The 26,979-nt window shown below is 45.2% G+C and overlaps 2 protein-coding genes and 1 long non-coding RNA gene across 15 annotated transcripts; 1 reads left to right on the top strand and 2 right to left on the bottom strand.

The window, feature by feature from the left end:
- The first annotated feature begins 38 nt into the window (after window positions 1–38).
- LOC6726876 (exocyst complex component 4) lies at window positions 39–26,921 on the top strand. Of its 12 annotated transcripts, none has more exons than XM_016175916.3 (19): window positions 39–512; window positions 4,200–4,400; window positions 19,020–19,070; window positions 19,155–19,218; window positions 19,273–19,601; window positions 20,088–20,159; window positions 20,559–20,564; window positions 20,846–20,958; window positions 21,015–21,177; window positions 21,419–21,629; window positions 22,982–23,070; window positions 23,343–23,683; window positions 23,743–24,493; window positions 24,562–24,686; window positions 24,749–25,042; window positions 25,108–25,509; window positions 25,569–26,172; window positions 26,229–26,435; window positions 26,507–26,921. In XM_016175916.3, exons 2-19 carry the CDS (start codon window positions 4,314–4,316, stop codon window positions 26,681–26,683), a joined length of 4,086 nt encoding a protein of 1,361 aa, XP_016033382.1. In that variant the 5' UTR covers window positions 39–512; window positions 4,200–4,313; the 3' UTR covers window positions 26,684–26,921. The 12 variants fall into 12 exon arrangements, with proteins under 12 accessions (XP_016033382.1, XP_016033387.1, XP_016033385.1 ...); XM_016175919.3 differs by lacking the exon at window positions 20,559–20,564 and adding an exon at window positions 20,359–20,367 and having other exon boundaries at window positions 40–512; XM_016175915.3 differs by lacking the exon at window positions 20,559–20,564 and adding an exon at window positions 20,359–20,367 and having other exon boundaries at window positions 41–445.
- On the bottom strand, window positions 544–1,999 carry LOC6726879 (protein jagunal). Its single transcript, XM_002102245.4, has 3 exons — window positions 1,789–1,999; window positions 1,133–1,505; window positions 544–1,070 (listed from the first exon to the last, which is right to left on the bottom strand). Exons 1-3 carry the CDS (start codon window positions 1,875–1,877, stop codon window positions 939–941), a joined length of 594 nt encoding a protein of 197 aa, XP_002102281.1. The 5' UTR covers window positions 1,878–1,999; the 3' UTR covers window positions 544–938.
- Window positions 5,719–9,278, bottom strand: LOC123327251. 2 transcript variants are annotated; one of them, XR_006541855.1, is made up of 3 exons: window positions 7,949–9,278; window positions 6,503–6,760; window positions 5,719–6,425 (listed from the first exon to the last, which is right to left on the bottom strand). It is a non-coding gene; the product is annotated as an uncharacterized LOC123327251 (long non-coding RNA). The 2 variants fall into 2 exon arrangements; XR_006541856.1 differs by having other exon boundaries at window positions 6,503–6,757.
- Window positions 26,922–26,979: the final 58 nt, after the last annotated feature.

The following is a 26,979-nucleotide window of genomic DNA, read 5'->3' as shown; positions in this document are numbered from 1 at the left end:
ACCCACTCAGAAGAACAAATATATATGCATCTTTATTGATCGATTTTTAAAAAACTACTTAAAAATTCGAATAATAAATTACGATTTAAAAAACATCATTACATTAAAATTCAATTCTCAGTTTAGTTTGGCGACATGCCTGTCATTACACAGTATTATTGACGATCAGAAATTGAAGAACTTTGCTTTAACACTCAAATTGCATTTGAATCCTTATTTATAGTAGTGTGTAAACAGTGACAGAAGGTTGTAAATAGTTTGGGGCAGTTCTCAAACGTTCGCCACCCGACCAGACGACTCACAGCATGGCACTGTGCGGTTCGATGAATAAAATTCAAAATTAATGTACTGGCAAAAATGAAACGGTTTCGAAACTTGTAGAAAAGTGAACTAATTATCAACTAGGCGAGGAAGTAACCATCCGCGGACGCAAACATAGACTGATGTACGCATATTTTCATGTGTAAATATATATATAAAACGTTTCTAACAAACACGAGGCACGTCGAAATGTAAGTGAGCAAAAATGAAGTGATCTCTAGGTTGGTTTTCAGTTTTTATTCCGACTCGGGGAAATTTGGTGGCTTCAGTTGCTTCTTGTCTTTAGTTGACCTCACAAGGCTGCGTGTGTGTGTATATATGTATGTCTATGTGTATAGGTGTACATGTGTATATGGATAAGAGTCTATTTAATCAATTTGAACGGTTTCAACTAACTTTCAACTAACAATAACTTTACCGACGCTTCGCTCAGTTTCGACCATATGTTTCCCTTCCTGTATGACTAAGTGTGCGATACCTTAACAGCTGCATAACTTTAGATTTACCATAGTTTCATTACGCTTTTGTGCACTAGTGTTTTGAGTTAGTTTCAAGTTTCCAAATTATTTACAACTAGCCCTGCTTTCCGGCGTTTACTAGTTTGGCGAGTATTTAGATTACTGGAACTTGCGCGTGGCAGTTCTGGCCTTCCAGGCCTTGACCAGGTTGTAGGCGAAGTACAGCGTAAATCCGTGCACCTGGAAGCCCACAAAGCAGAAGGCATACCAGAAGACGCCGTACGGATAGCCCTGCGGGAAAACAAAGGATTAGTAGGGCGGCTCTTCAGAGATTAAGAGGCCCAGCCACTTACGCGCCACACAAAGATGTCTGTCTCGTCCAGCTCCACCGACTTGTCCAGCGTGGCGAACTCCCACACGTCCGAGAAGTAGTAGGCGAAGCAGTAGAAGAGCGGCAGGATGGCGAATAGCAGGATGGCCACCATATACTTCTGCATTTCGCGCACCTTGTTGCCCCTGGCGGCCGAAAGGCCCAGGAAGGAGGTGAGCAACGACGCGGCCCACACGTACTCCCACCACAGAGGCGGTGGCACCTCCAGCTCCTCGATCTCCAGCACAAAGATATCCAGGCGATCCAGGATGTCCGACGTCAGCTTGGCCAGCATCACGAAGAAGAGCAGGGCGTGAAAGAAGATGCAGTACTTCAACCTGGACTTGTTCAGCAGGCTAAAAGAGCAGAGAAAGTGGTCGTTCAGTGGCGGATCTGTGTGGGTGAGCCCCTTACTGGGGCGCACATGCTGCCCAGCTGGCACTTTGCCCACCCGCCCCCTGCAGCAGCAAGTGGGTGGGTGCAGCAGCTCCAGGGTGCTCCGCCGCCCTGGCTGGGCGCCACCTGCCAATCGGCTGCAGTAGGCGCCACCTGCAGGTGCATCTACTGCCGCAGGCGCCCCAGTAATTAGATAATTTCGAGTGTAGGTGAGAGCTGGCGATAGCACGAAGTGTTATTAACCTAATTTGATATGTGCCAGCTACGCGCTGCCTGAACTCGAAGTCGTTGCCATCGGTGCCCGCGACCATTGGTCCGCCGCGCGTTGCCATTTCGTTGCCTTCGTTCGTGGGTCGTGTCGTTCGCTCACGTCGTTGCTTATTTTTAATAAATAATTGCACAAAAAATAGGGCTGGCACTAGAATCGATGTTTGTGCGATACCATCGCTGCCACAACAAACTGGCGTATATCGATACGCTCTTCGCTACCATCGATTGCGTTCGTTTGAAAATAGAGCAAATAACCGTTAAAAAGTGAGGGAAATTCCGCTAAGCTGTAGGATGTCAATTTTAAGATAGTCAACTGCCATTTAACAAATAATATATCCGCATGGAAACTGTTTTCAGAGAATTAATCAATAGATAAGCCTAAAAATACTTTAGCCTGTAAATTGTATAAGCAATACGCGATTAAGCATATTATTGTATTATTTTAACTTATTATGCGTCTGAAATCAAAACAGGTGAACTTTTATTAGTCTTAATAAATTGTCAATGCGGTCGCAATGGCTAGCTCCGCTAAGGAAAATTAAATTGGGGGTATAACTTCGCTAAGTGAGGTTTGTAATTTCGGTAATGTTGTGTAGAATTAGTGTGTTCTACTTACATACGTAGAACTTCAGGTTTTTACATTCTAATTAGGTTCGGCAGAATGTAGATATTCAAACTAGTCGCATCGATTTTTGAAAGTTAATGCTGAGAGTTTAGCAATGTTTATCTGAAAAGTGGGCTGGTAAAATATAAAACGATACTTCAATTTCCTTCTCCTTTTTACTTTTTCAACCACGACTTAAGATGACGATGAGTGATGGTTTCAATACTCCGGCTTGAAACGGTCTTCCATCCATTATTTCGACTAAAAGAAGTACAAACGCTAGACTTGAACGAATTGAATTGAATTACAATACTAATATGTCTTATAGACCAAATGGCAGAACTAGTAAGCTTTAGTAATCTCTCATGATTAATTAACGGGTTGCGATGAAAGATATAATTATTCCCATTACTCGTTGATTAAAAAAAAGTATACTAGATTTATTTTTGAACAAATATGTAACAGGTGAAAGGAAGTGTTTTTCGAGAGTATAAATCATACATATTGATCAGGATCACTAGCCGAATTGATCTGGCCATGTCCGTCCGTATAAACTATAAAGCTATAAAATTGAGATTTAGTATTCAGATTTATTTAGTTTTTTCAAATTTCTATTGCTATGCCAGAAAATGTTTAAATTCCCGCTTGCAATTTCACTAACAGAGTAAAGGGTAGCTAATAGTCGGGGAACTCGCCTGTAGCATTCTCTCTTGTTTTAGTTTCGCCGTACCTTGTTTTTGAATTTGAACTGCAGTTCCAATTTTTCGATGCCAATAATGCCTAGTGCGTCAAGCCGAAATTATCATAATTGGGTGCAAGTGCTCTTTGATGGGATTATGCAAATTGGATGCAGCTTTGTGTCCCAATCAGTTTTCCAGATTGGAAGCAGTGGGTGTGTCCGGCGGTCATTCGGCGCTCTGTCAACTGACCAGCGCACCTGTTGCAGCGAAATCCATAAATCAATCTGCTACGAAACAAGAAACAAGCGAGGAAAAGCCAATCTGCGAAGAAAGAGAGGGCGACGACGTTTAAAAATAAAATAATGAATTTCCCATTTCAACGCACTCTCTTTATGCTCGCCACGCTACAAAAGTCGAGCATTCGGACCGGGTGTGTCATCAGTTCTACGGCGGTATTCCTCCGACTTGGACGCGTTCTTATCGCATGCGATCGTCTCCGGCCGAAAGTCGCGTCTTTCCCGTTCCGATTTTAATGCCAGTTGTTGATAACTTCCGCTCGAATATTTATGCCGAGCTCGGTGGCTGACACATTCGAGCCCAAAGTTGAAGTTGCGCCCTAATTGCGATTCGGTCCATACGGTAATAGACCAGAATAGTACCATCACAATGAGGTGCCACTTGCATATTAATTGCATTTCAGCGCCAAGTTGATCGTTGCCCGTCTTCTTCTGGGTCCGCCAAAAATATTACACATACGCGGCAGATTTCCGACTTTTGGGGCCGGGACCTCCACCTCGAATGTTGCCCTAATATATCATTTTGGCAAATAGTGCTATATGAACTATAAACTATAAAGTGCTTAACCCTAAGAATAGAAATAAAAGGAATTCGGCTAGCTAGATGGCTTCTGAATAGATTGTACTTGTACTAGGAACTGGACTTTGGCATTTCTTCTTGTTGGTGTCCACTGTATTTGCATATGATTCGACTTAGCGTGTGCCGTGTGATATTTGCTTAGTTATTACAAGCTTAAATCCATATCGATCGACTGAATTAGATAGATAACAGCCTGTTTGAAGTTCTCCCTCTTTTCATTTCAGCTGCGTTCCCCGGTGATACCTACACCCCCGCGTGACTTGTCGGTTCCCACCATCATCCGGATAGCCCAGTCCCAGTCATCGATCCCGAACCGCATCCAGAGCCCCAGTCCAACCATGTCCATTGCCGACAAACGCGCCTCCTTCGCGCGCCGCGCCGAATCCCTGGTGGAGCGGGTGAGAGTTATGAATACCATTTACGAGGTACCGGCATCAAGTGACCACGGATCGTGAGATCGATACTCGATTTTGTTTGTTGCTTGCTGCCCCGCTTGCCACTAATTCAGATTTATGTGGCCAGCACTGCTGCTGGCACGGCTCGTAATTTATGGCTCGAGGCGTTTAATGTGTTTCACCCATGCCGACACTTTCCCAGTAGAAACAACAGTCCCAGGCACAGTCCCATTCCCAGTAGCATCGATATACATGTATACATCTGATTAGGTACCAATGGCCGTGGGTGGCGGGGCTCAGACAGCCAGTCGGCATTTCTCGGCCGATGGCGATGCTGTTTGGCTTGGCCCGACTGCTTTAATTAATCTGAAACACTCGTACGTTGTACACATCGCCGTAATGAGTGGGGCCAAATTGTGCTCGGATCAAGGTCGTCGGAAGTGTTCCCTATCACAAGACCGATTGCCTCCCATGGGCATGGTTCGCCCCGCCGCACAAATGTGTGTGTGTGTTTCTGAAGGGCAGCTCTCGGGGGTCTCAAATGCATGTACGGGTATGTCTGTTCTTGAGTGGTTAGAATGGCCTTTTGGCCGGCAGAACTAAGACTATATACTCGTAGGTGGCACAGGTCACCACGGAGCGAACAGCTCTTTAGTATTAAATAACTGCATCTGCAACCTAGTGGGCATGATCCTGATCCATATAGGGCACAAGCAGTAGAGTAGTAGCGCTCTCATTGTGCCAACGATCCAAATCAGTTTGGCTTGCTACCCTCGAATATTCCAATGGCATATTCGCACTCGCGGGACATAAAAGAGTCATTGCTCCACTGTCTGGCTAAAAATAGGTGTCCCCATGCAAATAGCCCCCAAAACAGCGCGGTCATCGTGGCTGTGACAGTGCTTATGCTTCTGTGTGGGATTGCCACACAATGGAATTTCAGCAGAGTAGCCCCAAGCGAATTTGTCAGCGGTTGGGAGCAGTGGAGGCAGTGGGCCCAGTGGGGGCAATGGGAAGACGCCAAAGAGTTGCATAGGAGTAGGGAAAGACGTCCATTTAATGGCATCCACACTGCAGCTTTAATTGAGTGGACTGACCAGGGCACACTCACTGGAAAGACCGGGTTCATTGGACAGACGATCCATTTCAAAATGATTTCTGCACATACATACATCGAATACCAAGCGTACAGAGAGAGAAATTGGGTGGTCTATAGGCAATTAATGGGTAATTAAAACGAATTAAGGTGACAAGTTATTGTGTACATACATTTGATATGAGCTTAACCACACTAAGCCTATTTTAATTATATTTTGTGATCTTATAAATGCCTGGCTTTTTATGCTGCTTTAATTAGATTACTTAAATTGATTTCTCAAAACATCAAAGGATATTGCTAAGTTGCTAAGAATTTGATTTTAAATTTGAATACCTGTCTTGTGATTAAACTCACTTTCTCCTCAGCAAAAAACATTAGAGCCTCGTTTGTGGAACGACTAAACTTCTAATTACACTGTTTTTTGTTGCTGAATCTATAAATAATAAACCCCCCTTTAGCAAAGTGTTCCAAGGAAAGTGGGGAGAGCCTTTCTTGAGCCGCGCCAAATGGGGGAATTAAAAATGTTAATTAAATTTCGGTTCGGAATAAAATGGAAGGTGGAGGAGGGTGGAACCCGAGCTAGTTGATTCGCCTGCCAGGAGGACGCAGTGGGGGAATCCGGACCAGGTGTTAGTAACACGGGCTTTGCTTACACTTTGCATTTCAATTTGGGGCGAGTGGAGCCGGATGATAATGGTGGTAATGATGCTGCTGATGGCGCTTATCAATCAGAGCGGGGATTTCGGTGACCGAAGCTTCATTTGCATTCCATTCGAACGACCTTTCACCGGCGGATGATCGATGTTCCCATAAGCTGCCCATACTCCCCCCATCATCCGTCCGCTTGGCCACCGCATGCATCCATTCCATGTCGTGGACCCTCCTATCGCTCCCCCTTTTGTGAGTCCAAAAAAAGCTGGGCAAATAAGTTGATTCGCGACTACGACGACGCGAACCTAACGAGCAAAATAAATGAACGATAAAAAGCCAATAAAGAGCGGCATAAATAAATGCGTAAATATCGAGCGCATACATTATGTCGTTGCGGCGGAATTTCCGAAGATTGGCTGCCACTTGGCGGGGCAGGGGCGCAGCTCAAGGGGCGTGGCAGGTGGCAGGAGGCAGGAGGCACAAAGGAGGATTCGGCAAACGCATTTGCTCAAGTGTCGCCGTTGTCATCCTTCGTCTGTTGGTCCTTCCAGAACGTGTGTTTGTGTTGCCATTTGGGCTTAAGTGTTCCGGGCTGATCCTGCTGGTGCGGGCGGTTCCAAGGGGGAACCGAAGGATGCTGCTGTGAATGTAGGGCGGGATTTAAAATGTTACAAGCATTCAGTGGGCTCTTTAATGTATCCAAAAATATATTTAGCTCTTTTTCATTAGCATAATTAGTAAAATACGATAAAAGACTGAATTGTGTATCAAAATGCATGAGCTTGTGTTCCCCTTTTTGGCTCGACAATTTGCACAAAGTGCTTAAATTTGTTTCTATTTCTTAACCCATTGAAGAACAGCACCCTTGAGATGGCCACTTCCCACTTCCAAGCCACCAAAAAAATTGATTGGATTTGTTTACCAAGAGCCATTGCTTCCTGTTTCGCTGACTGCCGACAAGTCGTTGTTTATCTCTCGGAATTTAGCGTCTGTTTGGTGGGAAAACCTTGAAGTTGAGTTCCTACTTTCCCGCTTAACTTTGCGAATTGACATAAATAGGATATTTGCGCTTTGCCAACTCCCCAGATACTCAGATACCCAGCTACACAGCTACCCAGCTACTCAGCCAACTACTTGGATCCGCAGGTTGGCCCACCTGGACCCGTGCTCCGCAGCTTTTGCCGCCTTGGGCAATCGGCTTACACACTTTCAATTGCAGCCACCCCAGTTTTAGCCCCCACTTCCCTCATCCGTTGGGAGCCCATTCAGCCATTGTCTGCCACACCTTCACCATCAGCTAACCGCTCGAGAAAGGCGTATCTTCCCCATGTGCCCATTCAACGCCTGCCCGCCCATAAATCCTCCTCCTGGGCGGGTTTTGTTGTGGGTTCGGAGCACCTGCCTGGATAATTGTGGCTGACAATGGTGTTTGTTGCTGCTCGTTGTTTATGTGCATGCAGCGCTGTTCCTTCGCCCGCCTTTCGCTTAATTCCTTTGTCTGACTGGCGGCTTTATGCGTTTTCTCCCATCATCATCATCATCATCATTCCCATTTGTTTAATTAAAGCGCGTGTCGAAATTAAAACACAAAAAATGATGACACTTATCTGCTTTTGGCCTTGGCGGAAGTGCATGCAAATTTTGAGGAGATCATTTGTTCTCGTATAACATACAATTTATATGGTTGATATAATTGAACTGAAACAACCTTTTGATATTTTTAAAATATCTTTTGCGTTTGTGCCAATCGAAATAATTCAAAATCGCACGGAGTATGAAGTTTCCAGGCCAAAGCTGGCTTTAGTTTCATCCAATATTTTTGGCTTACCCCTAATTGGTTTCAGCATTTTGCGCTTTTCCCATCCAACTTTAAATTACTTTCACTTTGGCCATCCAGCCATTTTCGAGCTGCATCATCGGTAGTTGCGAAGGGGATGGCCTTCGATGTCAGCACATAATAGTAATCCATTCCATCATATCACCGCACCTCTGCCCTCCTTTCCCTATGAATATTTATGCTCTGTGGCCCTTTTTCCATATCCATTCCATATCAGAAATTGTTCGACCGGGCTGCCACGCCCCCACCCACAGACACAGCACCTCGGGGGCATAACCGCAGCCGGCTTGACCTAGGACACGCATATTTCTAATGCGCATTTCGCCAGAGAAGTGGGTGGAATTGGGGTGGCCGGGTCGTCCGGGGAGGCGGATTTGCGCATTTCCCGCGCGCTGACAAATTAGCACATCAAAACAAAAAGGCCAAAAAGGCTCAGAGCAACCAGAGAAGAAGGGCTGCGAATGCGAGAACCCGCCGACAATAAAGAGTCTGCTCAACAATGCCACCGAAAACAAAGTAAGACAAAAAGGATTTTTACATAAACCCACGCAAGACACCCACACAAACGCAGGCCAGGAGAAACACACACAAACACACACACACATACAGTGACGAAAGTGAGTGGGCGCTAAACTAAGCGCGCCCAAAAGTAGGCAACGGAATTCGTTCAGCAGAAGCTGTAGCTGCGCGAGTGTGCGTGCATGTTGCATTATGAGCGTTGCCAGATGGGGAAAAACGTATATGAATGTTTCCTTGAAGTTTAAAGTTCATTTAAGTACTTTAAGATTTCTTGGCTTATGCAAATGTTGGTTGAGAAATATTTATATTTTGTGGTTGGTATCTAGAGTTCGTGTTAATCTATTTTTGACAAAGCTAACAATACTATAAAATTATGCCACAAACAAATAAGTAGTTCATTAACTCTAATTGGTAGGGTTTTATAACTATCAGTTGAACACACTTTGTCTAACTGCATATTTCAAGTAATTGTTATGCACTCAAGATACAAGAAACTACTATTATTGCGCACAAAGTCGAAAGATCTGCAACACAATATCTAAATGGATATAAACTTAATACTTTTCAACACAAAACTCCATTGGGAGTCGAATTACCAAATGCGTAGTTGGTGGGCAACCATCTGGCCACGCTCTGTCCAGCTCCTTCCCAACAAACTGCCCTACGGCAACATTTCAACACTTGGCCCGCCCCCAACCGCCTCTTTTTCCCCGGCAGCATCCCTGCGCGAGCGAGAGAGACAGCACTAGAGGGGGAGCGAGTGGGCAGAGTGGGCGATTTCACTTGGCCATTTCACTTTCCATCAGTTTGTTTTGCTCCCCATTTCGCTCGGCTTCGTTTCGCCTCGGAAAAGCTCGGCTTTTCACGCCGGCGATGGCGATGGCGTCGCATTTTCCCATGATAAGCCAGTTTTCGCAGTCGTCGCCAGGCGTTCGAAGATTGCGCATCCCATCAGAAACGCGTTCCCGCCCGATTCGCATCCGATTTCGGTTTCCATCCTCGAGTGCTGCTGTGCGCCTGATAGAGCCCCGTTCGAGCCACGCTTGTGTGTCCCGCAGTTCCTTCGAGCAACCCAGTGAAGACACCGTCGCCCGAATCCCACACCATGTCGAAGCCGGGAACCCCCAAGCACGGCGCCGGCTCATCCTCAGCAGCTGCTGCCCCCGAGAAGATTAGCGTGAGTTCCGACATAGCAGTTTACCGCCAGGAGGACAGCGTTTCGACAAGTGCATCCTGGCTGATTTGGGATGCAGAGCATCAGAACACCCCAGAACATCATGTCGAGTGCGTTAATGCGCTTTTCTAGAATTCTCTCTGTGCGTATACGTAATATTCGTAACACGCCGTGCTGCAAGTGCGACGAGTTCTGTCAACATCTCAAGTGTCTGAGTGGTATAATCTTTCAAAAAAAGTCGGGATAAATATTTGCACGGAACTTAGTGATGAAATTGCAGACGAGTGAATTAGTTTGCTATAATACCAAGTTGTTCTGAAAGATATTTAAAAACTTACCTAAATTGAGAAACGATGAAATATTTCGGAGGACTTGTACCACGAAAAAGCGATTCGTTTTTCTTTCATCTGAAAAGGGCTATAATACTATAAAAACAACGTAATTTGTTGAAAATGTAGCATTGGATAGCTCAGGCTCAGCATTTGGAGACAAGTTACCAACGAATCCGTGACAGTTCGAGGGCTTTGTGGATTTGTGCACCTTAAATTCATCCCCTTTGCTTGCTCCAATTAAAAAAGGTGAACGCGAAATACTAAGCCAGGCAAAGCCACCGCGATCGAATAGAGAAACAGAATATAGAAACATATGCTGGTGACCTCGAACTCCCCTTTTGGCGCGGGGTTACCTTCTGCAGTTGGGTGCTGTTTGCTTTTTATTTTCTTGGCCCTTCTCGGTGCCCAGTGAACTGGGCTCAAAGGGCATAGCATACTTTCTGACTTGCGCCTCATAAAAATTGCATAATTGTCGTCCTGCATGTCGTTGTTTGTGCGACTCTTTGCGGGGCTCCGTGGATGTGGCTATTGGTGTGGATGTGGCTGTGGAATGGGGGCGACTCAACCATTTGCCTGGAACTGGATGTTTCTTTTTACGTGCCATTTGCGGTCGCATCTGGCACACAGCAACTGCGTAGAGCGGGCCAAAACGAATCTAGGTGCTCAAATGGGCAAAATTATGGTGTTCGTTCGGTCTTAATTGCGTGCCATTTCCCTCTTTTATTGGGCAGCTAATTATATGGCGACAAATTGGTGCGGTCTCTAAATGGAATATATGTATTTGTTTCCTAGAAATAAAGGAACATATCCAAATTGAAAGCTAAAGTAAAAACAGACACTTAATACATAGTCATTTAAATATCGTTAATTTATTGTTGAAATACTACTTGCTACTTGGTATTTGATAATTTGCGGAGAAAAGTAGATATTTTACAAAAGCTTAAGCAATAGTGCTGGAATATAGAAATTAAATCTTCACCAAGACTTTCCGTGATAGAACTTCCATTAAATAAATATTTGCTAGGTAGCATTTTTTCACTTACTCGCTTTTGCCCCGCGTGGCTGGCTCATGATTTCCCCATTTTCCTTTTCGACTGAGCTCATCAAATCCTGACCACAATGTGAGCTGCGCCACTTCCACCCCGACCACATGGTGCACACTCTCTGGTCCTCGACTGCAATCCCAATTCAAATATGCTGACTAAAGGGCTTTGCTGGAGTAAACCTCTGCGATATATGGCTGTATTCCTGTCCGACTCGCTTTGTTTCCCAGTTTTCCGCAGGGCTTGCTCATCCCTTCCGGCGGAGTCTGAATGCGATGGGATTTAATTAGGGAAAAGCATAATGGGGAGTCGGCTGTCCATATAGGAGTGTGCATTATACATGATACATGCTGCAGTCCGGGCCAGATCTATACCACTATTTCCACTGCTTTTTCCATTTTTCTCCGACATTTGGCTTAATAATAAAATAGGCTGCCCGCGGGGCTTCCATTTACCGCCTTGAAGAAACTTCCCGTAATTTGTGCTGGCCCACACTCACACTGGAGGATGGAAGTCCTTTTTCGGGCAAGTTTACGTTCTTTGTTCAGCCCAGGCAAGTTTCTTCATCCTACGAGTTTGTTTTCGCCGGAGCAGCTGGCGTGTCCCCTGGCCACTAGACGAAAACTTGTTGACTTCGAAGGCATCGGAAAACATGCGTTTCTCCTCTTATTATTGTATTTTGAATTGTTTGTATTTCCCAAAAAAAAAAAAAACCGGAAACGGAGAAACCCCTCGATGCATTGTAAAGTGAGTTGGAAACGGTGGCGTAAGAACTTTGCCACTGGCAAAGTGTCAAAGTTTGCAAGGCCAGGTTGCGCATACGCCCCGTTGCCTCCTGCGGCTGCGGGCTCAAACTTAAAGAACATTTAATTGGTGGCTTTAAGCACCGGCCTACATGGCCGCCTGATTTGTTTGTGTCTATTAAAATTTCACTGGCAATGCGGTCGCACCGCCAGAAATTTTGTTTGCACAACTTTTCGCATCACTTGGGGGCTTTCGCCTTGATGCTCCACCCCTCTCCCCCCTGCAATGTTTTCCATAAATTCAAACACTTTTACACAGATTTTCACCGCCCTCATAACGGCATCCGCAGGCTGTTGGAAAAGTGTCGGGGCATGAAAATCACATCAAGTATACGTCAAAGTGCGGCCAACTTGTGCTCCTCTCAGATAATGCCTGGCAAAAAGTCCTGGCAGAGAAGTCAAAAAGATTTCGATTGCAAAATGCTGACTGTGACTTTTTAATTGCATTTCAACTAGATAGGCAAATTCTTCAGCACTAGAAGAGCCATTAAATGGTTCAGATTTACATATGGCAACTGAAAGTTTTAGTCGCCGAAAATCCACCTGCAATCATAGAATCGTGCTACTAGGTCGGAATAAATATGCAACTGTGACCCAATTATAAAGAACTGCAGAATACCACTGTCCACCGATGATTACTATGGATACAGACTCGAATTAGCAGGATTTGCTGTGCCAAATCAGCTGGGAAATCAAATATCATATCAATTATGTGGCCTGCACAATGCACCTGCAGAATTCAAACCAGGCAATTGCTAATTGAAACATTTCGTCCGCCGCCGGGCATTCGGAATATTAATTGAGATTAATGCGTTGTTAATAGAACGAACTCGCAAATGACACAATCTACGAGGGACCAGAGAGGCGGGCCATATCCGATAATTAAATCTACATTACCATTACGCATGCTGGTCAGGAAAAGGACGGCGGAAAGTGAGGAATGGCATCGGTCGAATGAGCCGGGCGAGAAGGAGGCACATCTATGTGGCCAATCCACCCCCAGGACGACACATGACAGCACTTAAACAAATACCAATAAAATTCTCAGAGCTGGGGAGCTTGGGGAGTTGGGGGCATCCCCAAAGTGCTACGGTGCAAGTGCGGTTATGAGCCGAAATCCATTTACACTTGAATTCGCTTTTGGCCAAAATGAAGTGGCCAAGTCGGGACCAGGACCTTCTGTCCGTCCGCCCATAAACAAACTGGGAAGCGGACTGAATCTGTTTGTCAGGGAATGCGAATGCAATAAATTTAGCCCGGGGAGCAGGCCCACCGATTGAGTTAGGCGTGTCCGGCGAGGAAAATGCTGATTAGCGGAAAGGAAAACACGGCGAGAAAATAGGGGATTGGGCTCGGGAGGATGGGCCTGTGGCCTGGATTCAATGGCAAGCACTTTGTTAAATAAACTTTCTGTTCAAGTGGCGAATACTTCTGCAGCAGACTTGGCGCTCTCTGGAGAGTCCTTAACTAGGTCCCGGCTTTGTTTTGCCCGATCTTTTGCATTCCCATTCCGGCTGATGAGTTGAAACGCTGATGAGCCGAGTGGTGGGCAGTGGGGGATCAGAGATAAATGGTGACCTATATCCACCTGGCTGGTTAAACACTAGCTTCCAATGATGGTGTAGACCTGATGGGCAATTAAACAAGCACAAGACATTTAGCCCGCATGGATAGAGTCCTGAGGTGCGAACTTTTAGCCATTCCAATCTCGCAAACTTTCCGACTTGTGTATAACGATTTTTTGAACAAGCAACCAGATGACAACTTCTGGCTACAGGAAGTTTTCTCGTTCTTTGATAAAATATGATTGGCAAAAGTTTGTTGTTTGCCTTTCGTTTTTGCTCTTGGAGCAGCTCAAAGGATATTTCTGATTCGTTTAGCAGCTTAGAAGCCGTCAGAAGACATAGATCAATATCCAAACCCATTTTAATCATACAAATATGAAGTATATTAACTTTTATCCCGTATAAAATCAAGTCATTAAATGCAATGTTGGGAACTTAATCAGATAACCGTTTCTGAAATAAAGGAAATGCGAGGGAGAAATTTCAAAATAAGCTTAAAAATCACACATCATTTTGCGGAACACAGTATATCAGCCATCAAGCCGTCAACTGTGAAATCCATCAGCAATCCTGCAGACTCAACCCGACGGAATGACGGCTCCTGCAAACGCGAACACAAGGATGTGAGTCCTGGGAAGGGAAGGGATGGGAAGCGTTGTGATATGATGGATACGGAGCTGCCGTGTGTAATGGGCACTTAGGTCGCTGCCACATGACTGCGACATTAGAGGGGAATAGAGGGGCAAATGGGATTGCTGAGGGGGCACGGGATTGGGTTCACGGGTTCACAGGAATCAAGAATCGGGATCGAGGCTGAACGGCAAACGTGAAAGCGCAGTCAGCCGGCAGGAAGGGGAAAATCTGCGAAAAACTGGAAACGTCGACGAAATCGGGAAAAAAGTGATGCGAGGATGTGGAGGAGATACATGAGCGACCAAGAGCTATGGCAACACGGAAAAGCAGCAGCAAGGAGGTCAATGAGTTGACACGTGCACAGCACAGTACAGCGACATCCCGGCAAGCTGCAGCATTCAGCTTTGGCTTGGGGCGGCGCCTCGGCTTGCGAGGACTTCCACCCACTCAGCCATCCTCCTGGAAGGACCCCATTCGCTTTTGTTATCCTGCGGAGAGCAAGTGATACAGTTTTATGCATGTTTTCCAGGCATTCAGGACATCGTTTTGGGCACACTTCACATACGGTTTCCTTCTACGATGCAAAACTGAAACGCATGCATCTGCATCTGCTACTGATATTCAAACAGATGCCCGGAAAATGCTCGAAATGAAAACCAAACTTTGCGGACATGAAAATGCAATTCGTGTCTCGCAAAATTGTACTGCTCTATTTTGTAGATGGCAAACAAGTAGGTTATTTGCCAACGGGAAAATACATTCTTGTGTGTGCGGTTTTAGGAATACCTTTCGACGGACATTGTAGGGCATTTCAAAGTATTGATGTTCTGAAAAAAACTGTTTTTGGGCGCTGTTCAGACTCAACTTTCTAGCTTTAAAGGTTCCCGAGATCTAGAAAGTTATACGGACGGACAGTCGAACGGACAAATTGGCGTTGCCAGATCAATTTAGCTGGTGATCCTTCTCAAGATTATATGAACTTTCAACCAGTCTCAACCAGTAAGGGGTATTAAAATTGCTTGTCTCAAAAAATACGAATTCAATAACTAGCCGATGACTGTTGCCAATTGAAGAACTGACCCCAACTTGTTCCATGAAAGTCAACATCATTGCTCGCACATACGTGTTTCCGTCACAGGAAAATCTAGTCAAAGACATGACAACTATATAGTCGTGTGTCTCAATTAAGAATCCAGATGCACATGGCAGCAAAAACAAGGCGGAGTGCAAGCATTGACCCAATCACAAGTCAATTAAAGTGCGACGAGCGGAGACTGAAAGCCGGAGGAAGGGCGGGCTACACTTTTTCACGTAAATCAAACGATTGAGCCAAATGACTTTTTAATTGACTGATGACTCTGGCAATGGCAAGAGCCACATGCAAGCGGCCAAAAAAGTTTTTCTGACGCAAAACGAGTAAACATTTTCGCCTTTCAATTGAAAAGAGAACACACTCGAAAGTGAATGAAAACTTCAGTTGGCTGTCGCATCAACTTTATCCCATTCCGTTGACCTGCGAAACTCGGGAAATCATATGAAGTTACTTATTAAATAATTGGACTTGGTCGAGCCAAGTTTTTCATTGCATGAATGAACGATATATGCTCTATATATATACTCTATATTTACTATATACTCTACATGTACTATATACTCCTATTTGTATTATTTTATTATACAAAAAACATGTCCATATGCACATAACTTTCCTTTGTAAATCAAGGAATCTGAAGAAGAATCTGAAAGTATAAAGTCTTCATTCTTGAAATTTACATATTTAAACACACCACACTTCATTCTTCAAAGTTCTCCATTTTGCTCAGTGTACGTCAGCGTATCAGAGGCATTCGACTGTTAGTCAGTGAAAATTCAGCCGGAGCCAACCGCACGACATCCGTCATCCGTGATCCGTGATCCGTCATCCGTGATCCATGGGATGTGAGTGAGGTCAAATGTCGAGGATTCCGCTGGGGAAAGGTAAATGGATGGGCTTCGGCAGGTCGCAAAGTGCAGCCAGCCAAGCAGCCATGCAGTCCGTCACAGGTGGCACCATCCAGATCCGTACGAACCCAATCCCAATCCCAACTCCGCCCACCTTTGCACTTTCCACTTTCACCCACAAAGTGTGTTGAGGGCGTGCAATTTATTGGCAATTTCATTATTTATAAGCGTTTTCCATGGCATGCACCATGCGTCTATATTTGAACACTCTGATGGACGGACAGGTGCACAAAAGGCTACACTTGCCTCAACGTCAGTTCCCCTGCAATTGCCCAGGTCCTGGCACCCAGTTCCTCCTCTTTCGTCACCAATTGTCAACACTTTGTCGCAGTCATTCCTGGAATGCATCCAGTAAATAAATTTCTTACGCCCTCGAAAGATACTTTACGATGTGAATTGCACACAGTTCAAATGTCGAATTCCTCGACTATAGGATATATACTTCTCTGCTCATTGGATGTTTTTGCAATCAATATAAGTTAGCAAGATTATTTTAAGCGATAAAAAAACAATGAAATGAAAAAAGAGCCAAAAGTTTGTGACAGAATACAGAGCTGAAAATTCAAAGAATTAATAATACATGAAGCATTTTGGGTTACTTGATTTATTTATAATAATATCCAATGCGTTCGATTAGTTTGGAGCAGAGCGAACAGGACACTGCGCTCTGTGTTGTCCTTGGCAGAAACAAGAGTCCAATCCTTCCGTTTCCCCGTCCTGACCAATCCCCACTCACACTCAATTAATGCCAATTGATTCGTGACGTCTGCTTGTTTATTGTCCATTATGCAGTCGCCTTATCCAAGCACGGTGGCCAATCCTCCCCAGCTTGTCGATGGATACGCTTGCACCGCGAGCCAGCTGCATCCTGGCTCCGCTCTTTGCATGTCCTTGGGCGGAAAGATTAGCTCTGTCAGTTGGCGCAGTTACATAAATAGCCAATTTGAGTGATTTATTTATGCGCCTAATTTGAATGGAAAACTTTTTATTGGCATGGCCGCAGGTGAAACGACGACTCACAAAGGCTGCGACGGGCACTCGACAAATGCATTTACATAATACCCATTCCTTTTATTTATCTATTTACTGGCTTACACAAAACCCCTCAAATGAGCGGGTGGTCCGAAGCTTTCGCTTAAACCGAATGGACATTAGAGGGCTTACGCAAATTCTTGGCCGGAAGAGGTTCTTGGCCCTGTTGGTCTTTTGACACTTGTATAGTTTCGCTCAATTTCAATAAGTGTTCGATGGACGTGCCATGGGTGTGCTATTCGAACCTGCCCCCGTGTGGGTGGGTGGGCACGCCCAGGACTCGCAGGACAAAGGAGCCTGCCGATGCTCCCGTATCAATTCGAGGAGCTTCACAGGCTTATTTGCTTTACGCTTTAATAAATTCCGAAATGGGCTCTGGCAAGGCAGAGCCGCCTGAAAGTGATAGGCCAAACACAATACACTTCTCTCCGCAAATCGAACATTTTGTGATGGGCTCCTCCAGAGCTTGAGTTACACAAATCGATACTGGGAGCATCGTGAGTCCGCTTAAAGCGAGATTAAAGTGCAGGCTTAATAAGCACTCTTAAAGATACACAGTATTCATTTAAATTAAGCAGACAAAGATTCGAAGTGGCTAAATAATAAATAATATACTTCGTTACGAAAGTGGTTTATTAAATACTAAAGTATCTAAAGATCTTTGAAAAGTTTGTAACAGGTAGGAAAACCCGTTTCCAAGCTGATCAAATATATATATCTATTCTTGATCAGGTATCCTAGTCGATCCGGACAAGTCCATCTGTTTGTCCGTTTGTTTGTCCTTATGAACGTTGAGATCTCGATATTTTTCCAAAAGTAATAAAACTACTTTTCATATCGACCTGTTTAAAACTACCGCTTTGACCTAGATTTCAATTGTAATATTTTTGAAAAATCTAAACGGATCATTGGGCTTAAACAAGTGGTGTGCTTCGTCACTACGTAGTTTTCCGTCCGCATGGAAAAGTATGATTTAAGCTTAAATAATACATGAACCTCAAAAAAGAAAGTGTTGGGTCATGCAGCCGCCAAAACTGTGCAGTAGACTAATTTCATACTTGTTAATATTTAAGCCAAATTATCAGTAGCATGCCCATAGTGCAAACCGCTGCTCTCGCGTGCATTTATCTGTACGGCGCTCATTCCTTTGTTGTTGTTAGCTACCTACGCTAAGCTTGGGCGCAGCATCTCGGCTGCCTGCCCGCCAGTTGCAATTTCTTCGCGTTTCGGAAAAGACCAACCTTACCATTGTCGCTATCGTAAATTATCGCTATTTCGGAAAATAAAACTGTCGTAATAAAACAAACTTTTTTCGGTGTTTTATTATTCTCAACAGCTATTGAAAAAGCTCAATAGCTAAACAGAAAGGTCAGTTTCGTTGTTAGATAACCCAGGCACTTTAAAATTCCTGGACTTCGAATTGAATTCGGTCAATAGAGCATAGAATTCAATTTAGAACAGAGTTTTTAATGCCAAAAATGCCCCTGAGCTTTGAAACATTCAACAGTTTGGTGGGTTTTCCCTTAAATTTTCCATTTCGAATTCCGTTGCACGAGTGGGTGGGTATTTACTAAACGCACACGCACATATTCGCCATGCCTGGGTGAGGAATTCAAATTCAAATTCGAATCCAAATTTACACAGGGCAGGACGAGCATGGGGTTGATATTTGCGGGGCCCAAGTGCCACAAGGTGGCTGCCAGGACATCAAGGACCTGCCAAAAGCAAGCGCTCACAAAGTCAAATGCAGAGGAAAACATTTCACATTTTTTGGTCATTTCATGCCCGTCATTTTTCACGCTTGAGTTTGTGTTTATGGCAACGTGAAAATGATTTTGCCTTTTACTTTGCTAAGGCCAAAGTTTTCCAGTTCTCCAGTTTTCAAGTTTCCCTCTAACAAATAACCGCATTCCGGGCACACACTTCAATTTATTCACAATTTCGATTACCGCCCTTGCAGAAATACAATATCAGCACAGAGAAATGCGGGGATCTGACGGTCATAGTGCAGGTGAGTTGGGTTCGGACCATGTCCTCTGCAAGGAGCATCACCTTACCCTCTACACTCCATTCTTGTGATTTCCTTGTGATTTAGGGCGACCTGTCGCAGCAGGAGAAACGCGCCGTGTTCATCACGGTTCACGACCTGGGCTGCAACCGTAAGTAGCTGGTTCCCGGTTGGACTAATTGACTAATTCTGGCCATGTCCCCAGACAACTCATTCCAGGAGTTCGTGAGCAGCCCCTGCATGACGGAGATCAAGGAGCGCTCCTGCTTCATCCACGTGGACGTGCCGGGGCACGCGGACAACGCGGAGGCCCTGGCCGACGGCTTTCCCTTCCCCTCGCTCCAATCCCTGGGCGAGGACCTGGTCACCGTGCTGGACTACCTGCACGTGAAGTACGTGATCGGCCTGGGCGAGGGTGCCGGAGCCAATGTCCTGGCCCGCTTCGGACTGGCCCATCCCAGCCGGGTGCTGGGCCTCATCCTGATCAACGCCACTGGCAGCGCCGCCAGTGTGGTGCAGTCCTTCAAGAACAAGGTAAGTGGGAGGCTTGGAGACTAAGCTCTTTTGTCCGTGCTTCCTGGCTGACAAGGATTCGAGGAATTAGGGTTCTTAATGATTGCTTATGATGAAGGCTACATAAAGATTCCTAATCAAATATGATAAAGTTAAAGCATAACTCGCTTCTTTCTTATATTTAATATCAATTAAATGTTAAAGTGCCACTAAATTGTATGAATTCCAAACTATACTCATCCAGATGAACATTATGTACATTATGGTTAAGTTAAATTGCTGAAATCAGATATTAATAGAACACATCTGATTATATGAATACACAATATATAGGAAACATACTTATACCCAGTACATGATTCTTACCATTTGTACTGCTGCTTTAAGACGTTACTCATACGCAGTGTTGTCCAAAGCCATTCCAATTTCAAAACCTATTTCTTAATAATATATCGTTTATTTCCTAAATTCCACTAATTGTTCTGCCTTCTCCACTCTCCATTGCAGTTCATTAGCTGGAAGAGCGACGAGGTGGCCCAGTCGGCTGAGAGCTTTCTGATGTACCACAAATTCGGACATGTAAGTAGTGGCAATCGAAGTGGCGGGGCCGGGTCCCCATCCTCGCCAGCTTTACGGGGCCATTGGCCCGCCGTGGTGGAGTGCGTGTTGTCGTTGGTTTGATCTCAGTGTCGTACTCACTTACCTTCTGTTCTATTTTATGTTTGAACCTAACAACCAACCAACCGCCGAATCGAACTCTGTTCGTCTGCGCATTCAGGTTATGGAGGTAAACAGATCAAACGTCTCTTAAACCAGTCCCCTTCTAATCGAAACCCCTTCGCAAACCTCGATTCAAATCTGTGCTGCAGTGCTCGCTGAAATTCGAACCCAAATACATAGTTTTAGGTCCCCTCTTTTTTGCGGCATGTTTATTTGTTTATTTACTTACTCGTTGAATTTCTCGTTGTTTTCTTCTAGAACTGGGTATGTACATAGTTTTCCCCTCAAGAATTGGAACCAAGCCCCTGTGCAACCAAAATTGGAAACAAAATATTTATCCACAATCAGCTTCATTACATATTTGTCAACTTGTTGTCCCTACTTATGTATTTGTATTTGTTTTGTGCACGACCTTAAGTTTATAGTAGTTAGTAGCCATAACTTGTAGTTCGCTTTAACTTACCGAATTTCCGTCTCATGCAAATGTTCTGCTTTCCTAAACACTGCTACCAAAACCTCTGCCGGTGAATCACCGAATCCTGCAGCAAATCGTGGGCGAGAATCCGGACAAGGAGAAGATCGTGGCCGAGTACCAAAAGCGTCTTCACCGATCCCTGAACAGCAAGAACATCGGTCTCTATGTCAAAGCATTTATGAAGTAGGTCGCACACTGCATGACTTGGATTCGAACTAACCACGTTCCTGTGTCCCTAGTCGCAAGGACCTCACGCTCAAGGGCTGCAAGGTGGATGTCATCCTGATCACGGGCATGCTCAGCCCCTACGCATCCATGGTCGAGAAGCTCCATCGCGACGTGGAGAAGGAAAGGGTCACCATTCTGAAGATCGAGCGGGCTGGCGATGTCCTCGCCGATGCTGTAAGTCTTGTCCAAGTTTATTCCTAAAGCAATCTAGAATGGGGAATACGAATTTATTTCTAAGTATGATCGTTTTTGCCCAGTCGTAGTCAAAATTATGAGTAAAAGAATGTATTTTTTAAGATATTTGATTTTTTTTTGTTAAAAACGTACTTGTTTAGCTATTTAAATTCATTAGCATATCTGCAGATGTAACTTGTCAAGTAAATTGATTAACATTGGAAATCCGCACATTTTCCAGCCCGGAAAGGTGGCCCAATCCATTCTGCTGTTCTGCAAGGGACAGGGTCTGCTCACGTCGGTGGTGATGCCAGGCGTGGATCGCGGACGCGCCTTCTCCACGGCTAGCTCCGGATCGCTGGAGGGGGCCAACGGATCGCGGCGCCTGTCGCGCGGCATCTCGATGGAGGACTACGACAAGCCCAACATCCGCCGGCTCAGCATCATGAACAGTGAGTTGCCCAAGAAGGAGTAATTTAGATGTGACCACGCCACGCCCACGTTGGTAGATTAAGCTTAATTGCGTATTTAAAATACTTAAACTAGTAAAATACCTTTAGTCTGAGCAAAACGTATTTGTGTGAACCCAGAGCCAAACAATCATCCCAAATGTAACCGCTTTTCCGCGGAATTTTAGGCCAAATTTTAATTAGTAATCGCTTAAAGTTTTCAAAGAGCAGCAAACCCAACAACAACACATTGACCATCCGAATCCGAATGGACGGAAATAAGCCGAAAACTGTATTTACACTGTGTACTTAGGATTAGTCTTATGTATGTAACCCCAAGAAGCCCACCTGAGAATCTGAAACAATGGCCAAATATCCATATCTAAATCTTCAACTCGAGCGAACTTATCACAACTGCTAAACACGAACTATAAAACGCAATCTATTTAATACCTCCGAATAGTAAACTGTACCTAAACTCGTAGAAACTAGTAGGGAAAAATCCCAGATGTTATCCCTTCTCTACTCTGTCACCCTTCAACTTTCTAAACTTTCTATAGTTTTTGTGAACTGTCTCAAATGTTGCTATTTTAGTAAACAAAATAAAAACAGAAAAAATCATATACAAAGTTCGAATAGTGTAAGTTGAGAGCGCCACTGCGAAAGATGCTTATTCAAAGTATTTATACCGAACAAAGGCACACGGATTATATATACTCGTATGTATGTGTAAACAATCAAAACCAAAAGCAATTCGCAAACCAAAGAATATTAATTGCCATGTAGGTGTCATGCGTTTTTCGAAGCGAGTATTAACAATTGTTTTATTGCATTGGCTTTAGCTTAACATTTAGTGAAGACATTTAAGTCGACCAAGCACTCAGATAAGTAGATGCAACTACACCGTTACACAATAAAGTTAAATGAAAACGCCTCTGCTGAGTTTTAATTTGTTACTAAATATCTTACACATTTTGCCTGGCTGTCAAATTATCGGATGTTTTTGGGGTGCCCACCTTCTCACTAATAATTGGTGGGTTTATTCATTTAAATCGTGTGCATTAAACTCATTAAATATCATTTCATTTTATTCTTAAACGTGAATTTGAAAAAAACCTTTTTGGGCGCGAAAAATTCAAAATTAAAAAATAAAAGAGAACGTCCATCTCTACAAAAGTGTCCATCACTAAGCCAAGCGATAGTTTGACAAGCCTGTGGTATTTTTTGCACTGCTTGAACGGTCACTCTGGTGCCTAAGTGCTTATTTTAACAACAAATTTACGAACAATTGCTGTAAAATAATGTTGATACTGAGCTAACCTGTGTCCCTTTTCGACCCGTTGCCCACCAACCAGCCAAGCACATCTTCTCCTTCAACAACGTGTACATGGACGCCCCACCGCCCACGAAGCCCCCGAGGGGAGTGAAGTACGGCAAGGATGAGGTAAATTTCTTCAAGCCCTCGCTGAAAATGGTGTTCATCTCGCGTCACAGTTTGTTGAAGCAATAAACACATCTGGAACCGCGCCTGCCTGTGTTTTCCTTCGTAGATAGTGGTTTCTTTGGGGCCATTTGCCTGTCCCAAAGCTGCGGGCCCAAAGTTGATGACGACACCATCTGGTTGTTGTTGCTGCCGCACGCCCTCTTTTCGCTTCGCGATATTGCTTTTCATAGATTAATCATGAGTAATTCCCGGTGGCCGGCTTACTTTTGCAGTCCGCAGGATGTGGCTTCCTGGTCAACGTCATCAAGTCCCTGGGATTCAGCGAGACCACCGAGGAGCGCCAGAAGGAGAAGCAGAAGATCGAGGCGGAATTCAAGCGCTCGGATCTGCGGCTGAACGAGCTGGTCTCGCGGCACGACCAGCAGCTTACCCAGGTGCTGCCCCTGTTCAGCCAGGTGTCCTCGGAGGTGACGGCCAGCCGGGAGCGGATTCATGCCGTCAAGGAGAACCTTGGTGTCTGCAAGCGGCTGTTGCAGTGCCGGCGCGATGAGCTCCGGAAGATGTGGACGGATGCGGTGCAGCACAAGTACGTTCTGGAGATGCTGGAGCAAATGTAGGTCACTCTGCCCTTGCTGTCTATTGAGTCGTGCTAACTAGATAGTTCCTTTCCAGCCAGGAGTTGCGCAAAGTGCCTCAAAGGGTGGTGGGCTACACCGCCAAACGACAGTATCTGCATGCCAGCAAGGCCTTAACTGATGCCCTGGCCACCCTCAATGGACCCTTACAGGCCGTCGAGGGCTTGTCAGATTTGCGCACCGACCTGCAAACTCGACGCCAGCAGCTGTACCAGCGGCTGCATGAGGAACTGGTCACCCAGGTGTACACCAACTCGGCCAACGAGGCCCTCTCCTCGTTCCAACGCACCAACTCCAGTAGGCTGAATTCCAGTTTTACTCGGGGAATAGGTGCTCGTCGCTCTACGGATCGCATCGAGGCCAATGCTCGAGTGCGCAAGGCGCTGGCCGAAATGGCACAGAGCTTCGATTTGGACAAGGCAGAGGTTATTGAAGACGCAGATCTCATTTACCCGGAGCTGAGCATGAGCTACTTCGTTGCCATCATAGTGGAGTCGTTCGGTATGCTGCACAAGGTGCCTGACTCTCTGGAGACACTGCGCGTCCAAATCCAAACAGAGTTGCTCAACGTGGTGCGGCACACAACGCATCAACTGTCTGTGAGTGGAGCAACGGCGGACACCAATCCGCTCCTCACACTTCTGGAGGTCATATTCAAGCAGTTCAAGGCAATAGCCAAAACGCATTCCTTGTTGCTGAAGAACTATTTGTCTGTGGGACAGAAGTACTCTGTGGTTGGACCCCAACCATACGACCTAACCGATTTCTGGGCCCAGGCTCAGTCAGTGGTATGTGTTGGACTTTCAAGCTTTTTTTAAATCGCATTTCTAATTAAGTACCAACTTGATTATTTCAGTTGCAACTGTTGCTCACCGACTACTTGGATATACAGAATGCTGCCGCGGACGAAAGTGCCCAGACGGGGTTTTCAGAGCCCACCAGCAACATAAATTCCTATTTTCTAAGGCGCAAGGTGCCGAGGTAAGTTACATGTCAGTTAGCAATCGCACCCTATTTAAATAATTATTTCATTTTATAACTAGCACCAAGCGCTCAATGTTCAAGTTCGATAAGTCATCGCACGTTGGCACGAGCAGCAATAGCGACACCTTCAAGGAGCATCGTCGCAACGCCTCGGATGCCTCCGTGGATGACAACCTTGCCGGCCAGCTTGGTGGCAGTGGCAAGGGCTCCACCAGTGGCCTCTTTCCTCACGAGAAAAAGCAGAGGGAAAAAATACTTATTTGTACGCCCGATCAAAGTATCATAACCAAAGTGTATCTACCTCTAATGGGATATATCAAGGAGATAGAGAACTTTATGAAATGCAAGCCAGGGTAAGAGGATTCACTAGTAGCTGCTGCATAGAGTGCATAGCAATAATATTTTATTATACTTTCAGGCAACCCTGCAGTCTACATGACTTTTTAGACAACTACATTAAGGACACATTCCTATCCAAAGGCCACAACCGCAACCTGCAGCTGACCATAGAGTCGCTGTCGAAAAATCAAGACGCATGGCGCACTATTATAAGTCCTGAGGAAATAAAGGCTCTTAATCTAAGCAGGCCGTTGCTGCAGTCTACTGTGATGGTCGAACGGAGGTTAATGGAAACTAAGAACCTCATTCAAGACCTGCCCTGCTACTCCGAAGACCTGCTTAAGATGGTGTGTGCTTTGTTGAAGGCCTATCGGGAAATATGTCAGGCGGCCTACCGCGGAATTGTGCAGCCAGATTCAGAGGATAAGAGAATTTACAGCGTGGCATGGCTAAAAGACGAAGATATCAGCAGGTTCTTAAAGTAAGTATATCAAGAAACATGTATTTATAATTTCTACTAACTTATTGTTAATTGTTTAGAACGCTTCCCAACTGGACTGACTTAAAGACCTCCAGTCAGAAGTCGCGCCACAACCGAAAACTTCATCGCGGAAGCTTTGAGCCTTCGGAGGAGGAGAGCCCGTTGCAGGTTCAGCAGCGCAACATCCGCGAGGCTGAAATGCTGACCAGTAATTTGGGCGAGGGTGGGATCACCCAGCAAGAGATTTTGGTCGAGATCAGTGTGCTTAAGGAGCTGGCCATACTGCAGGAGAGCATGGAGTGGTTCTCGTGCCGCGTGTCGGAATTTGCCAACGACTTACGCCGGCCGTTGGTGAACGGACTGAACGCCGTTCCTGCTGAGTGCGGCGCCGACATTGCTGTGAAGGATGGTACGATCAAAGTGATGACTAATCTGGCTTTGGAGTTTGATGAGCTGGCGAACACCTGCCTGCTGGTATTGCATCTGGAGGTGCGCGTTCAATGCTTCCACTATCTGCGCTCAAAGTCGAGTGTAAGGACCAACAGCTATGTGGGCTCCAAGGATGACATCCTGGAGCCCGACCGCCAGGTGCAAGTGCTAACCAAACGGCTGTCTGAGATGGATGAGGCGTTCAGTGCCACTCTACATCCGAGGAAAACCAGGGTAAGTTGAATATTCGTACAGTCAGTTGCATTTTGCTCGAACGTATTCTTCTGTAGTACATTTTCGAGGGTCTGGCGCACTTGGCATCGCGCATTCTTATCCAGGCCTCCAATTATCTGGAGCACATAGATCAAATAACCGTGCAGCGCATGTGCAGGAACGCGATCGCCCTACAGCAAACATTGAGTAACATAACTGCCTCCAGAGAAGTGGCTTTGGATCAGGCGAGGCACTTCTATGAGCTGCTTTGCATGGAACCCGATGTAAGAGTGATTGGCCCAAATTTTGTATTTCACCTTTCCACTTATAAACACTATCTATCCCCTACCCACAGGAAATACTCAATGCGTTGCTGGAGCGGGGCACCCAGTTCTCGGAGATGCAGCTGCTCAATGCCTTGCAGTTGTCCTGCAAGTCCTTCGGCATAACTGACGCCAATCTCCTGGCTTCCTATCAGCAGAAGTTGTCGGACATACTAGGCGCCAAGCCCTCGAAGGGAATAGTTGTGTAGTTAGCGTGGCAGCCGGCGGGTAAAACCAATTTTAATATCCATACTTTTGTGTACATCGGCTGCAGGTGTAAGTGCAAATTGTGTGTTAGGGTTAAGCTCAAAATAATTGCGAATGTTCTGAACATGTTTGGCGAGCACTTAGTGTTACGATGTAGCCGTTTGTAAAGATACATATTCTAAAGTTCATTAACAGTACTTTAATGGCCTATACACAATAAATGAGAATTCAACAACGATATTAATAAGGTTTTTAGTGTATCTAATTTTCTAATTTTTTTCAACTCAACCGTTTGTAA

This window comes from Drosophila simulans, chromosome 3R, assembly GCF_016746395.2.
Source record: "Drosophila simulans strain w501 chromosome 3R, Prin_Dsim_3.1, whole genome shotgun sequence".
NCBI lineage: Eukaryota > Metazoa > Arthropoda > Insecta > Diptera > Drosophilidae > Drosophila > Drosophila simulans.
Note: the sequence above shows the minus strand (reverse complement) of the source record. Positions and strands in the feature narration are given on the sequence as shown.

What these genes read in the sequence shown, in the direction of transcription:
- LOC6726879 (XM_002102245.4), bottom strand. Translation starts at nt 1,877, where the DNA reads ATGGCAACGCGCGGCGGACCAATGGTCGCGGGCACCGATGGCAACGAC. An exon ending in GCTGGCACATATCAAATTAG is followed by an intron (nt 1,506 to 1,788) that starts GTTAATAACACT and finishes CTGCTCTTTTAG; the next exon opens with CCTGCTGAACAAGTCCAGGT. An exon ending in CAGACATCTTTGTGTGGCGC is followed by an intron (nt 1,071 to 1,132) that starts GTAAGTGGCTGG and finishes GTTTTCCCGCAG; the next exon opens with GGCTATCCGTACGGCGTCTT.
- LOC6726876 (XM_016175919.3), top strand. Translation starts at nt 4,314, where the DNA reads ATGTCCATTGCCGACAAACGCGCCTCCTTCGCGCGCCGCGCCGAATCC. An exon ending in TGCAGTCCTTCAAGAACAAG is followed by an intron (nt 19,602 to 20,087) that starts GTAAGTGGGAGG and finishes TCTCCATTGCAG; the next exon opens with TTCATTAGCTGGAAGAGCGA. An exon ending in CTAAGGCGCAAGGTGCCGAG is followed by an intron (nt 24,687 to 24,748) that starts GTAAGTTACATG and finishes TTTTATAACTAG; the next exon opens with CACCAAGCGCTCAATGTTCA.